At 43.5% G+C, this 16,081-nt stretch overlaps 1 protein-coding gene across 1 annotated transcript in view; it reads left to right on the forward strand.

The window, feature by feature from the left end:
• CUNH10orf90 (chromosome unknown C10orf90 homolog) overlaps positions 1–16,081 on the forward strand; it is a 91,090-nt gene that overhangs the window by 17,933 nt on the left and 57,076 nt on the right. Inside the window, exon 4 of the mRNA XM_007451184.1 lies at positions 1–526. This exon is cut by the window's left edge and continues 1 nt beyond it. Within this exon, the coding sequence (XP_007451246.1) occupies positions 1–526 (526 nt within the window). The remainder of the gene's footprint in view (positions 527–16,081) is intronic.

The raw sequence follows: 16,081 nt of genomic DNA on the forward strand, positions 1-16,081 counted from the left end.
GGAAAGAGCCCGCTGGTGTTCAGCTCCTGTGTCCATCTCAGAGTGTCTCAGCCGTGTCCAAATTCTGTCTACTACCTGGACAGGTCCCTGTCTGTCCCCATTGAGCCACCTCGACTTGCTGGCCCTAAGATGCACAGGTCCGTTCTGTCCCTCAACCTAAATTGCAGTTCACACAGATTGACACCAGATGGAGTAGATGGCACAGCTAACGGAGAGCCAATAAGCAGAGCCCTGAAGCTGGAGCTCACGGAGGGAAACCAAAACCTCCTAGGCCCTCGCTGGAACCTAGATTTGCAAGAAAGTTTCTTGAAGGAAAACCCGTCGTTGGGGCGGGTACATTTGGGGACCGCGGGAACCGGCATGTGTCCTTGGAGAGTCTCTCCTCCACCGGAACATACAGATGCGGGAAGTAACCAGATCACTGTGAGAAAAGGGAAGGAGGACCGTGCAGCTCATTGTCACACCGGTGGTCATGGTCACGCCAAGCAGCTGTCCATTCACATCCCGGGCTGGAGCTACACGGCAGGTGAGTGACACTCCCATCCTCCCTGCCACCAGGTGCAGACCCCTCCCCACTTCATTGCCAGGGTGCGTAGTGAGTGAGTTTCTCCTACGTAACTTATTCCAAGAAACAGTTCTCAGTAATTGCTTCATCCACTCCACTCAGAGTTGACCGTTGATAGCTCCGTGTGGATGTCTGGTTCGGATAGATTTTCTTAGATGATGCTTTTGTAGATTATGAAAGGCCTTCCCTCAAACTTTTGTTTCCATCAGTAGCTCCAGACCATATATAATGAGTAGGGGACTCTGCCCCAAGTGAAGTTCATTTAGGCCGTGGTCATTCCAAAGCAGGATGAGAAGAGCCACGGGCCGTCCACTCCCAGATGTTTTGTCCCCCTGGTATGAACATCTGCACATCTGGAAGTCTCTAGAGTTCTGCACTTTTAACTTTTCCATCGGGTAGTTGATGCTGATGGGTTGGCCTTAGAAACCTAGACCACAAAGCTCCATAATGGAGTGTTTGTGTGTGAGAGTGTGTATAGTAATTATGGGACATTTTCAAAGAGAGGCAAACCTGGGACTCTCCACACCAAACAGCAGAAGCAGTGGTTTTCTGATTCTTTAGTTGTGTTTTCTGGGGCAACTCGGCTGGGATTTGATACCTTTCCGCCACTGCCAGGGCCAGGCAGAATTCCCAAGGTCAGCTGTCCTGGGCACCCTTTACCTTTCTTGGGAGATCGGGGGTAGAGCGGGGAGCAGGCCTTAGGCAGAGGCCAGACTTCTCTCCTTCCCCGCGTACACTTCCGCAAGAGATTCTGGTTTATGAATTAGCGACTTTCCACTTGGGGGAAATATTCAAATATAATAGTGGTAAATTGAAAGTGTGGCATATGCATAATAATTTTACAGTGCAATTTTTGTCCATTAAAAGCTTTATTAATTAATAAAAATGACTAAAACATTTTAAAGCTGTAATGTGCATAGAAATGTTAAATGATGCAATTAATTTTAACAAGTGTATACATATTGTATATATATTGCGTCTGAGTCTGGCAGACTTATTGCAAGAGAGAAAACATAAGCAGCCGTCAGTGTTGCAAAGCTGGGCCTCACTTTGGGTTTTAAAGACGTTTCTCAAGCCAGCCATTTCTTCTTCCTTGTTGATGGAGAGTCTGGAAATATACGACCACCTACATTGTTGTGTGCTCCCCCGTTGAAGCATACCCTAGTCTTTGTGCTATGAAATGGTAACTTGGATTTATAGCGCTTTCACCAAAGGCGCCTTAAAAATCACCAGCGCCAGATCTCAAACATTCATCTCAGAGGAGGGGAGCATATGAGCAGAGAAAATCCCTACGTCTTATTTTTGGCTTTGGCGCAGACAAGATTTTTGATTGTGACTTTGTGAAATGACTACTCCTATAATTGATTTTCTTAGGCAAAGAGTGCAAGTTAATTTTTACTTCCCATGGGCCGACTTCCCCCAGAATAGGTCTAATCCCAAAGATTCACCTGTGGAGCATTTGAGTGGCTCTAAATCACATGACCTCATTCTACCATTGGAGGAAGGAGATATTTGTGGCGGCCAGGTCACCTTTCTTAGAGTTGCTGATCTGTTATTTTCCAGCACGTGGAACGTGGACATGCCACACTAACTCTGATTCTGTTTCCTCATCTGGGTAACTAGAGAAGGGGTTGGATTTGGTGTTCAATTTTTCAAGCTTAAGGTCCCCTTAAGCTTGAAAAAATTTCCGCTCTATTTTTCTGAGATGAAATCTATAAGGAAAAGAGGTTCCAGGTGACTCTGGGTCCCTCACTCATGAAGTTCAAAGCTATACAACCTTGGGCTCACTGTTTAGGACACACGTGTCCATGTGTACAAATGCACACCCACACACGCACGCACGCACGCACGCACACACACATCCCTGTACAGTTGTGCTCTCTCACTTAGAAACTAATTTGCAATGGAATGCATTTCTTCCCGGGTGATAAGAAAGCACTTCTTGTCCATGCTGTAGAATTCTTGCCTGAAATTTATAAGCACAACTCACAGATTCTAACTACCACAGTCTGTCCTAGTATAATCTACACAAGGCTTCAAGGGTGAGCTTGCTGACCTTCAGTCTTGACAAAGCTTTTAAACCTTAATGCGAGTGCTTTCCAACAGTGGCGATGCTCATTAAAACTCCAATGAACTGTTTGTATTTTCTCACCTGAAACTGGAATCTTGTCTGAGACATTCTTGACAGGCTCCTGTGGCTACATGTGCTGTTAGTGGTCATCACACTTTATAGTTCCTGAATCTGATTCTTTGTATCTGAAAGACTCCAAAATACAGAATGAGTGGTATCCTTGCTAGCCAACTTACATGCAGCTGCAAGGCAGGTGCAGCCTGGGAGATTCTACAAATGGAGGCAAAACAATTTTAGCTCTAGTCAGTGGGTCATCAGACAGACAGTCCTATAAATTATATTGTTGAATGAGCCTCCAGGACACGCACCCAGAAAGATTGCTAAGATTAGGGAAAATGGGATGCCATCAAATGCTTTGTACAGTGCAGACTGGCCATGTCTGCTGGGAAGTAACATTTTTAACAGACCCAGGGGTACCTGTTCTCTTTTCAGGGGCTGAGGGCTTGTGAATTGGTTCCCTCTTTGTTCATTTCCTTGGTCCTTGTAAGTTTGTTACTTACATCTCCACTGTTAGAAGCATCCTGCTAGCACCTGCTAGATGGACATTGTACAAATCCCTGCATCTGTTGTAAGGAAGAATGTCACCATCACCATCACCACCATCATAATCATCATTATCATCATCCTATCAGTACCCACAACATTTACTGTGGAAATCCTAGATGCCAAGCCCTGGGCTCCTTCCACTGTATTTATTACTTTGAATCATTCAAATCATTCTGTAAAGAGAATGTCATTATTCCTATTTTGCGGACAAGACAAATGGGGCTTGAAGATTAAATAACTTGCCCAAGCCCACCTGGCCATGAAGTGCCAGAGCTGAGAACAGTCGTGTGTGTTTGGCTCACACTGTGCCACCCTCAGTGACAGCCCAAAGTAGAGCAGTTAGGATGGTGGGGACTCTCTCAGTGATGGGCCCCATCTCCACTATCACTGTCAAAGGTTATGTTCAAAGACTGCTCACGGGCATATAAATAATACCAGCATTTGGTGCCCAGTTACCGTGGGTAAAATCTATTAGGAGAGTAAGCTACACAGTTAATTTCTAACTAAATGTAACAAGCCATGCCATTTGAGAGTTAAAAGTATTGGCTCAGAAATCCCTCCCAGCCTGAAATCTGTTCTGGTATTCTATGGGATGTACAGTGTTGATCTGAACGTTTCTCTCCTCACTGGGTGTTGCATGCCTAAACCAGTATTTTTTTTTTTAATAAATTTATTTATTTATTTTTGGCTGCATTGGGTCTTCGTTGCTGCACAGGCCTTCTCTAGTTGCGGTGAGCGGTGGCTTCCCTTTGTTGCGGAGCACAGGCTCTAGGCATGCAGGCTTCAATAGTTGAGGCACACGGCCTCAGTAGTTGTGGACTGCGGACTCTAGAGTGCAGGCTCAGTAGTTGTGGCGCATGGGCTTAGTTGCTCCGTGGCATGTGGGATCTTCCTGGACCAGGGCTCGAACCAGTGTCCCCTGCATTGGCAGGCAGATTCTTAACCACTGCATCACCAGGGAAGTCCTGCTAAACCAGTATTGACTGATATGTTACTTACTGCCAGTTTCATTTCCTATTTGTGGCCAAGGTCTGAAGCTTTCCCCTGTTAACCACTGCTCACCAGGGAAGTCCTGCTAAACCAGTATTGACTGATATGTTACTTACTGCCAGTTTCATTTCCTATTTGTGGCCAAGGTCTGAAGCTTTCCCCTGTTTCTAAGACAACCAAGTAGATAGAGCAAAACCACCTGATTTTGTTAGATGCTTTTGGAGAAGACATTGCTGAATGCACTGTTTGCCCACATCTGCTCCGGACACCAATGTTCTGTGTGGATCCTCTGTCTTAGAATTGCTCTGGGCAATTGGGCGTTGGTCTGGGAAGACCCCAGTGGAGTTTAGTATCACTAGTGGCCAAAGATGGGAATGACTGGAGAGGAAGAAATCCCTGCCCGTTCACGGAAGGAATCCCGTGTTTACTAGTGTTCTGACGCGATAATCTAACACATTAGTAGTGAGTGAGGTTTATTTCATGAAGAAAGCACTTACACCACTCAAGGGAAGCCTACATGACACTGCACGTATACATGCCAAGTCTACCAGAGAAGCCTGCGTTACACTCAGTTCCCCAAGCCCATGAAGATTTCTTGCTAGAGATGCCAGAAGACATTTGAGGAGGAACCCTTATTTTACAGCTGTGCTTTTTCTTTAATGATTAAGAACTGGGGTTGGCAAACTTTTTTTTTTTTTGGAAAGGGCCTGGTAGCAATTAAGTTAGGCTTTGCAGGCCATGTGGTCTCTCTAGCAACTACTCAACTCTGCCATTGTAGAAGGAAAGCAGCCAAAGACAATGCATAAATAAATGAACATGGCTCTATTCCAATAAAACTTTATTTACAAAACAGGCGGTGGGCCAGATCTGGCCCGCGGGCTGTAATTTACCTTCTCCTTGTTGTCTATCGTCCAAGGCAAAGTTTACCCTGTTTGCCTATGTTCCACGTTGGAGTCTCTGGAAATCCAGCTCTGAGATGGAGATGAATGGGCATTTATTGTGCAAATGAATGGGCATTTAATGGGCATTTATTGTGCAGTGGGAATGGCACTTGTGGCTGGGAAGGGAAGTAGGTATGGGCAGAGAACATGAGTGTTGTGTGATGCAGTCATAATGAAGGTCTTAGAGGGCTCTGAATTTAGGGTGGCCCTTCAGAGTTATTCTGATTGGGGGCGAGGAAGCTGGGCCTTTATAGCCCTGGGAAGGGGATTTAAAGGGTGAGCCTTCCGGTTGCCAGAGTTGGGCTGGACTTCTGAGGACCGTCTTCCTGCAGGACTTCAAGCAGCTGGGGGCAGGGTGGGTGGGCGGCTACATCCTTTATTCCCAAGGGGGATCTGAGTGCATCACAGCTGGCTCTTCTGCCATTTAATCTACTGTCTCCACTCTGTGGCCTCATAGATCTCTCAAACAAGTCAAGGATCTTGCAAGGCTGAACCTGGGGCAGTGGGGTATGGACCTTAGCGCCTGTGTGCAGAGAATTCTGCTCTCCCAGCCTGGATGATTTTCGGGTTGGTTTGTTTGTTTTTTTAATAGGCACTCCACACATCTAAGCTCTTTGGATTCCTCTGGCTTGTGCACTCTTCACTGCCCCACTCCCCAAAGGCACCCGCTTCCCTTTCTGCCCGCTCCGCCTTCGCGCTATTCCCTTTGCCTAGGAAAGCCCCCTTCTCTCTTCAGCAGGTGCTGTTTCTTCTGAAGCCTTTGATGTTTTCTTGGCGTGTTGGTTCCTCTGGGAAGGCTCTCACACTTCCTGACTGGTCCTACCCTTGACGTTTAATCATTCACTCAACAAATGTATACTGAGCAATGGCGCAGGAGCAGTGACTTGGAACAGGGTGGCAGTGGTGCTGAGAAGCGGTCAGATTCGGGGGCTGTTTGGAGGGTAAAGCCCGCATGGTTGCCAATGATCATATGGGTTGGCAGTGCCCGTGGTGACCATAAGTGCCCGCAGGGTATATCTAACCCTCTGCAGGTTCCTGAGGCCACTCGCCTCTCAGTGATTCCCAACCAGAGGGGGACATTTCCACCCCCTGCCAGTGCCTGGCCAGCACACACACCAGGACTGCATGCTCTTCTGATGTGGCGGTGGTTTTGAGGACGAGGCAAACAATCTCAGGACGGTGCCTTCTTATTGGGAATTTGTTAAGAAGAGAATTGGGCAGAATGAGTGTGTGTGTTTTGTTTTATCATTAAGAGCAAGAGAAGCTAGGGAGTGTTAGAATCAGCTGACAAATGGACAGTGAAATGGGACCCCTGGCATGCAGCAACAGCTGGAGCAGGGATGAGCAAACCTCAGCCCAGGGATTTACCGCCTGTTCTTGCAAATCCAACTTCATTGGGACACAGCCATGCTTGTTCATCCACACGCTGTTCTGTGGCTGCTTTTGCGCTGCACAGCGAGTTGAGGAGTTGGGACAGAGACCGTGTGACCCACAAAGCCTGCAGTATTTACTACCTGAGCCTTTACAGAACAGGTGCGCCAGCCCTGCTCAGGGGCGAGCTCCGGGCGGCTTTGGGCAAGTTCCTCTGTGGAACGAGAGATGGATTTAGACAAGTCCAATATTCAGGTAGGAGAGATGCTCAGAGTCTAGGGGCAAAGCTCTCTCCCCCTCGACCCCCATCACACTGTTTACTCTGGGTTCTCCTCTGCCTTTTCTCACCAGTCCCTTCCTGGCTTCCTCTGATTCTTTCTTCCCCCTCCCCAGATGCAGGTGCTCACTAAGGGTCATCCTCGGCACGTGGCTCTCCTGCCTGTTTTCACGTCAGCAGAAAGTTCAGGCCTTTCTGCATCATCCACCATCCTCAATAAGTGGTTGGGGCATGTGTCCAACCCTGGCACCTCCTGCTTGTGTCAGACCAGAGTCCCATCTAGAGAGCCTTCCCTCACTCACGTGACATTTATTGTGGCAGCCATGGTTACCAGACCCTGGGTGAGCCTTTGGTTCCATGGAGCTGAAACGAAACCCAGGTGTGGTCTCCCCAACCATTCAGGTTACAGTCTGGTGGGGACACGGACATCCAACTGAGACCCCTAAATACGTATGTCATTATAGATCGTGGTCAGTTCTCTAAGGGTAGGAGAGGACCATGAGAGAGCTTAACAAGGGAGGCTTCATTTAGAAGGGGGAGTTTGTCAAGAAAATATTTCTGAGGGAAGAACTTTTATTTTATTTTTAAAATTTTCATTGGAGTATAGTTGATTTACAGTGTTGTGTTAGTTTCAGGCGTACAGCAAAGTGATTCAGTTATATTAATACATATATTCATGCTTTTTCAGATTCTTTTCCTGTATGGGTTATTACAAAATATTGAGTAGAGTTCCCTGTGCTATACAACTGGTCCTTGCTGGTTATCTGTTTTATATGTAGTAGTGTGTGTATGTGATTCTCAAAGCATAGAAGCACAGGGATGAGCATGTGTCAAGGTTCTGAGGCAGAGATGAGCTTGGCATTTTGGAGGAGCTGAGAAGGCCAGTATGCCTGCAACATAGCAAGTAGTGCCATGAGGCTGAAGCTTGAAGCTGAAGAGGTGAGCTTGGGAAATGGTTTGGGTTGGGGCTTTGAGACCAGAATAAGGATTTACAGTTTTCTCCTAACAGCAGTGAGATGCTATGATATAGTATATGCTTTAAGAAGATCACTCTTACGCATTGGAAGGTGAGGGATGGAATGGGGGGAGATTATTGCCATGGAGTAGATGAGAACCATATTGAAGGCTTGAGAGGAGGGAAAAAAGAGCCTGATGGTGGAATTCACAAGTCTTGAGTGTCAACGAGGTCATGGGGGAAGTGGGGGGATGGCAAGGTTGACATCTGATTTTCCGGCTTGGGCACTGGGAGATTTGGGGGCTTTTAAAAAAGACTTCATGTTTTTAGAGCAGTTTTAGGTTCGCAACAAAGTTGAGGGGAAGTATAGAGGTTCCCCATATACCCCAGCTGCACACACTTACAGCCTCTCCTACTATCAGCATCCCCACCAGAGTGGCATATTTGTTACAACTGATGAACCTACACTGACACATCATTATCACCCAAAGTCCATAGTTTTCATTAGGGTTCACTCTTGGTGTTGTACCTTCTATGGGTTTAGGAAAGTGTATAATGACACGTATCCACAATTATAGTATCATATAGAGTCTCTCACTGCCCTAAAAATCCTCTGTGCTCCCTCTATTCATCCCTCCCCACCCAAACTCTGGCAACCACTGATACATTTACTGACTCCATAATTTCACCTTTTCCAGAATGTCATATACTTGGAATCATACAATATGTAGACTTTTCAAACACTTTTTTCACTTACTAATATGCATTTAAATTTCACTTACTAATATGCATTTAAATTTCTTCCATGTCTTTCCATTGTGTGACAGCTCATTTCAAGCACTGAATAATATTCCATTGTCTGGATGTACCACATTTTATTAATCCATTGACGTAAACAAGGATGTCTTGATTGCGTCCAAGTTTTGGCAATTGTTAATAAAGCTGCTGTAAACATCCATGTGCAGTTTTTTGTGTGGACATAAGTTTTCAGCTCCTTTGGGTAAATACCAAGGAATGTGATTGCTGGATCATAAGGTAAGAGTATGTTTGGTTTAGTAAGAACCTGACAAACTGTCTTCCAGAGTGGCTGCACCATTTTGCATTCCCACCAGCAATGAATGAGAGTTCCTGTTGCTCCACATCCTTGCCAGCATTTGGTAGTGTCAGTGTTCTGGATTTTGGCTATTCTAATCGTTACATAGTGTACCTTGTTGTTTTAACTTGCATTTCCCTGATGACATATGGTGAGAAGCATCTTTTCATTTGCTTATTTGCCATCTGTATATCTTCTTTGGTGAGATATCTGTAAAGGGCTTTGGTCTATTTTTTATTTGAGTTGTTTATTTTCTTACTGTTGAATTTTAAGAGTTCTTCATATACTGTGAATAACAGGGGGGAAGGTTTATATCCAGGTGGGGAAGATGTGAGGAGGGGTGGGGAAGATCCCAGGTGCCATGAGGACAGGTTATGTCAATGGGACAGGCAAGTGCAGATGGCAGGCTGGGAGTTGGACCCGTAAATCTGGAGCCCAAAACAAGGCTCTAGGATAGAGTTGTGGTTTGGGGAATGTTATTCCTAGAGTCGGTGTTTTATGCCACGGAAGTATCTGAGAACACCTAGGAAATGAGGACAGGAAGCGACAAGGGTCTGGGAATGCTGGCATTTAGAGGTCTGGCACGAGCAACTGTGTTTCAACTCAATACCAGTACTGCAACCAGCAAGGCCCCCGCTCTTGTTTCTAACATTTAACTGTGTGTCCCGCACTGTTCCATGTACTCCATGGGTTTTAATTCATTTACTCCTCCCTAAAAGTCCATAGGAAATGTACGTTATTTACGTTCGTTTTCCAGGCATACACAGCTAGTTGGGTGGGGGTGGGGCAGACTCCAGGCTCATGCATCTGGCTGTGTTCCGCGGCCTTCCAATGGTACCTCTCAGGCCACTGTTGTCACTTTTCTGCTCAGATTTTCTCCTGCTCTTAGTAACGGTTCCCTTACCTCCTGGATCCCAGGCTCACAAGTTGGAGTCATCTTTGAACGCTTCCTTCCCCTCCCTTGCTGCCGCATCAAATCATTGGCAAGGTGGAAAGTCTCTCGTGCCCATCCCTTCTTTCCCATGTCTACAGCCTCTATCCTCACTCAAGCCTTTATTATCTTCATGAAATTTCGATGCCCAAGTAGATTTATTTTCCTGACTATAAAATTCATACATTATAGGCAACCGAGAATGACAAAAAGCAAAATAAAAAGTTCAGTCCCTTTAAATAATCACGGCTTATATTTTGGTATATTTTCTTCCATTCTCTTTCTATGCATGTCTATTTTTTTCTTACAAGTAGCTGACATCCTGCTGTGTATGTAATTTCCCTCTGGGTCTCTGCCACTTAGTGCTATATCATAATTTTTTCCTGATATTAACAGTACTTTACAAAGATAGCTTTTATTGACTATGAAATGGTGTGTTTTATGGATATATCGTAGTTTACCTATTTCTTCATTGTTGGTCCTTAAAGTAGTTATTTGTTTTTCACTTTTTGGAATCATATTAATGTGAACACTGGGCATATGAGGCTTTTCTGTATACTGGATTATTTCCTTTTGAAAAAACAAAAACCCTTGAAATGGAATGTATCGAAAATGGAATGTATCTAAATCAGAGAGCATCAGCCTTTTTAAGGTTCTTGACACACATGCCAAATTAGACTTCAGGAGAAATCTAGGTGAAGGGCCTTTCTGTATGTGCTTGGCCAAGATTAGGTATTAGTTTTTAAATGTTCCCAAATTTCCAGATGAAAAATACCGCTCTGTTGTAGTTGGAGCTGGCATCTCTTTGGTTGCTAGTAAAAGGGAACATTTTGCTTCATGGTTCCTGCCTCTCACCTTGACCTTGGCCCCCTCACCCCAGTGTTGCCTTCCCTCTCTAGGTCTTGGCAGGATCAACATTTGGAGCCAGATGATTCTCTGTGTGAGGGCTCTCATTGCACCATAGGATGTTTAACAGCGTCCCTAGCCTCTGCCCATGAGATGCCAATAGCCCTCCCTCCCAGTTGTGACAAACACTGACCACTCCAGACATTATCTGGATTGGGGGAGAGATGACAAAATCATCTTGGTTGAGAACCACTGGCCTGCACTGTGCCCTAACCTCCCTATAGCCCACTGTTACTGTGGACCACCTGCTTGGCAGTTCTCATCACTCACCAGACTGTGACGTACGTAGCCTCAGTGCATCTTCCCAGTTCCATCTCTCAAGCACTTGACTCCCAAGAATATTATTGCCTTTCAGTGTGACATACTTGCCATGTCATGGGGGCCATTTTTCTTCTTCTAGACTGCACTGACCTGGAGGTCAGAATCCGAGTCCGAGTCAGTGGCAATGAGCTCTCCGTGCCCAGCAGTGAGCCATGGAGCACAGCACACTTGCTCAGGACCTGGGTGCTGGGCAGAGGACAGGTCATTCTGATGACCCAACAAAGCCTTGCTGATGTCAGGGTCACTTAAAAGCTCACTCCCTTTCCGTCTTCAAACCACCTCTCCCCATGGTCATATCCAAAACCTCTCTGGCCAGGAAAGGGTGGGGAGCCACGTCCAGAGGTAGGTTGTAAAAAGTAAAGTGAAGTCTATAGCACCCCCACTTCTTTTTAAAATGGAGGGAAGAAAGTCTCAAAATATTGTTTCTCTCCAAGAACTTAGTAACAATAATCAAGTTTTGTCAAGGAAGAACTTTATTAACCTGCAGATGGTCAAATTTAATGTAAAAGACAGAAAATGCATGAATAATGTTACAAAAATATTTTGAAGCGTTTTTTTTGGGGGGGGGAGATTTTTTTCTAGTCACTAGTTTTCCATGTTAGGTTGGAGCCACATGAAGGCATTACTGTGGATGACGTACCACAGTTCACATAAGGGGCATTCTAGTGATCCCACACTGTTCATGGCTGTTATCAGACAGTGTGAAAAAGGTGTTCTTCACCAGGGGAGGGCGTCGGGCACATTAGGGATGCTTTTTCAAACTGCCTATGTTAGACGCCATTCTGGAATCTGAGTCAGTGCCTCGCTGCTTAAGAGCTCTGTTCTGGAGGATGTAAGAAAGGGAAAATTATTTTCCCTCCACCCTTCCAAGTTCTCTCTGGGGCACCTATAACAACAGACAGATTAACAAGAGAAAAACAAAGAGAAGTTTATTAACATGTATTCCTCATATGTACATGGGAGATAACCAGAAGAAAATGAGTAACTCAGAGCAGTGGTTTAGAACTCTGGCTTATATAGCATCTTCAACAAAGAACAGTAATTTTGTGGAGAAGTGAAAAGACAAAGGAGAGCAGTTTTAGGCTTCCAAGGTTGTCAAAGTGGGAGGGTAGATATATGGGAGGAAACTAATGGTAGATAAAGGCTAGTTAGTAAAGTTTGTTATGTTGATTCCTCTGGTGTCATCCTCCTCAGTTGCCTGCAACTCAAAATAATCCTTATGCCAAGTGGCATATTCTGGGGGTGGCGTGTTCTGCTACTCTTCAAGGACAGCTCTTCCCTGCAGGTCAGCATGTCCTCTTTACTGTGCATCCTAATTCTCGCTACTTAGGGGTAATTGTCAGACTGTTGAAAGTTGAAGTCACCAAGAGGTCCTGAGGGCAGGAGCACAGCATAGGTATTCTCTCTGCAGGGAACACAGCCTTTGTCATGCCACTTGCGGTTAGAACCTGCTCCCCCAAATGCCTGCTCTTTCCCACTCTGATTTTTGTGATAAATGCCCCGAAGGAACACTTAAACACATAGTCTAGGTGAGGAGTGTATAAATTGGCCCAGTAGGTGGTGGTTGTCTGTAGAATCAGAAGTTAAAGACAAACGCTACCAAAATTCAGATTTTTAAAAATCAGTTTCTCAATTAGTTGAAGCATTTGCATACAAGGACTGCACCATTTTGGTCTTCTGTAGAGCTACCTTTGTTTTCATTGTGTTTTGGCCTTGTGTCATAAGCCTACATTAAGGATGGGGTCATTCGTATTATACAGACCATTGACGTGGGCCCCACAGGGACAAAAATCTCCACTCTCCGTCTTCGAGAGTTGTGCATCTCCTGAGCAGCTCTGATTTTTAACCTCTCAGAGCATTTAACCCTTGCAGCTCCTAATGTTTCTCCTTCTACATTATCTGTTAGACAATTCAGAGACAACTTTGGGGCCCATCTCTTGGAAATACGCAGAATGTTATGGTGATATTTGGTGCTCTGGCTTTGTCTTGTCTTTCCCATGTATAAATTTATAAGTTGGCTGAAATGAAGGGAAAAAGTATAGAGTTTTACTTAAAATCTGCTCCCTCCTTGGGCAGGGGGCTGAAGTGAAGGGCCAGGCTTGCAGTTGAATGAGGTGATATGGAATCTTTGGTGTCTATTCAGCAGAAAAATGGCTCTGGTGTTTTAAGAAGATAGAGGCTTATCCATTTTTGAGTATAGGTGGACAATATTTAGGTGATTTTGTTCAGATGGCCTATGTAGATAGTGAACAAGTGACTGAGGTCATGTGGCATCCTGTCTTGCACCCTTACAAATACATATGTGTGTGCAAGACCAAGTGACCCACTTCAGTTCAGAAACGGTAGCAAAGGAGCTGTGAAGAATGGAGCATCAGAGCCCAGGCAGCAGACTCTGGCGGGGGGGTTGGGGGGGTCCATAAAACGCCCTGAACATCACAGTGTTGTGCATTTGGGAGACAGAGCTGAGGGAAACAGAGGGGAGAATTTGTGATGATGTGATTAGTTGTCGCAAAGCCTGTCATGATTCTCTCCACCCTTAGGTCTGCCTTGGCTGTTGGCACTGCCGGTTGCACTGTGGTTTCTCTCCAGGTCTAAAATCATACATGAAAATTCTCCTTAGAATAAGGAGTAAATGTAATCAGTTTCTTCTTCAATTCCATTGCTTTTGTAATGTTTTTTTCCCTCTCTTATTGAAAAAGTAAAACAAGTGCATTGTAAAAATTAAAATGTAGATAAGCAAAAAGAGGAAAATAAAAACCAACCATAATCCTACTATCCACAGATAACATCACTGTTAATGTTTCAGTGGATCTTCCCAAGTAGATTACTTGGATCCTCTCATGTATGAAACGAAATTTTATTTTTTAATTTCTCTTTCCTTTTCTTAACAAACAGAGGATCATGTAAAAGCATCATTAGAGGTTGCTTTTTCTTAACAATAGATTGCCAAGTTCCTTTCATGTCCTACATATTCCCCTATTAATCATTTAACAGCTATATAGGCTTCTGTTATAAAGATTTACCTAAGCTATTTTTTGAAAATCTTCTTGTTAGGTAGATAGTTTCCATTTTTGCCTTTTTATAACAATGTGTTGATAAATGTCCTCGTAGAGAAATCTTTGTGGGCATTTCATGTGATTTATTTAAGCCACATTCCTAGAATTTCTGGGTCAAAGGAGAGAAACAATTTTAAGGCTTTTTAGTTTAGATTTCCGAATGATACTCTGTAACAGTTGTATCAGACTAGACTATCAATACCTAAATAGCAGCTGCCTTGAGCATGCACAAGCATTGGGTATTGACATTCCAAAAACTTCCATGTGATTTTGATAAGTGAAAAATATAATATTTATGATATATTAATTTGTATTTTTTTGATGGAGAAGAACTTTCTCATGTGTTTGTTATTTTTGTCACTTTTCCTCTTTTTTTTGGCCTTTTTTCTTTAGTCTTTTTTCTTTAGAATTTTTATTTATGTTAAAAATATCCCTTTGTATTTATATTTTAATGTTTATCGTACTTTTTTAAACTTTGGATTTTGAAATAATTTTGGATTAACAGAAGAGTTACAAAGGTGGTACAGAGAGTTCCTGAGTATCCTGTATATACAGCTTCTCCTTATCATCACAGTGCTTCTGTCTAAGCCCGAGTTTCTCAACCTTGGCACTACCGACATCTCAGGCTGGATGACTCTTGGTTGTGGAGGGCTGTCTTGTGTATTGTAGGATGCTTAGCAGCATCCCTGGCCTCTACCCATGAAATGCTAGTAGCACCTCCCCCTTTCTCCCTTTATAAACAGAAATGTCTCTAGACATTGCCAGATGTTCCCTGGGGAGCAAAATCACTGACATTTTGAGAATCACTGGCCTGAACTAAGCAATTGATATTTTGCTGCAGTATTATTAACTAAACTACAGACTTTATTCAGATTTCACCAGTTTTTCCACTAATGTCCTTTTTCTGTTCCAGAATCCCATCCAAGGATACCACGCGGCATTTAGTCATCATGTCTGTTTATGGTAATTTTTGACATTCAGACGTTTTTATTATCTTCTTTGTCCTTTTCCTTTTGTTTACACTGACGGGTTTAGAATGGCCTTTTCTAGCCTACATTCCTCTCTAGCTCCTTTATTTAAATCTGTAATCCCTCTGGATATATTTCCTCAGATGGTGTAAGGTTGGGATCTGTTTTACATAAATGGTCTTCCAGTTGTCTATGGACTACTGATGGGGTAATCCATTATTTCTTTACTGGTCGGAAATGCCAATCATATATAGAATTTGTGTTTCTACAAGGATTTTCTGACCTATGCAGTTGTTTTCTTCTAGAAATTTTCATGCCACTTGAATATTATATGACTTACCAAAGGTATCCTGTTACTCTCTATCGATTTAAAAGATGGGGGTCTTTCAGATACTCCTAAGTGTAAAATGTTGGCATTTGATATATTGCATTACTGCACGATTCAGGTGGTGAGAGACTCTAGCTACCATTACACATTTTTCAAATTTTAATTTTATATTTCAAAAAGGCCTTCTCAATCTGATCCTACACTCTGCTTTTTGTTTTTGCTTAGCTATATTGAGATATAATTTACTTACATTAAAGTGCACACATTTAATGTATATAAGCCCATGTAACCAGTACCACAATGATATACAGAGTATTTCTGTAGCCTCAGAGAAACATTTGACTCCTTTTCCGTCAATTTACTCCCTCCTCCAGCCTCAGGAAATCACTGATTTTTTTTCTGTTGTTATTCTAGAATTTATACATATTAAGGCAACTTGGGCTTTCTTTGTATAAGGTTTCTTTCACTCAGACTAATGCCTTTGAAATTCTTCCATGTCACTGCACCTATCTCTAATTTCTCTCCACAATGTTTTGTAGTTTTCATTATAAAGATCTTTCACATGTTTTGTTAAATGTATCCTTATTTATTTCATATTCTGAATGCTGCTGTAAATGCATGACACTGAGTTTTACAAATTTCATTTCCAACTTTTTTTAGTTACACATAGAAATATAGATAATTGATATCTGTATAGTGACC

Source organism: Lipotes vexillifer, unplaced genomic scaffold (assembly GCF_000442215.2).
Source record: "Lipotes vexillifer unplaced genomic scaffold, Lipotes_vexillifer_v1.1 scaffold248, whole genome shotgun sequence".
Taxonomy (NCBI): Eukaryota; Metazoa; Chordata; class Mammalia; order Artiodactyla; family Lipotidae; genus Lipotes; species Lipotes vexillifer.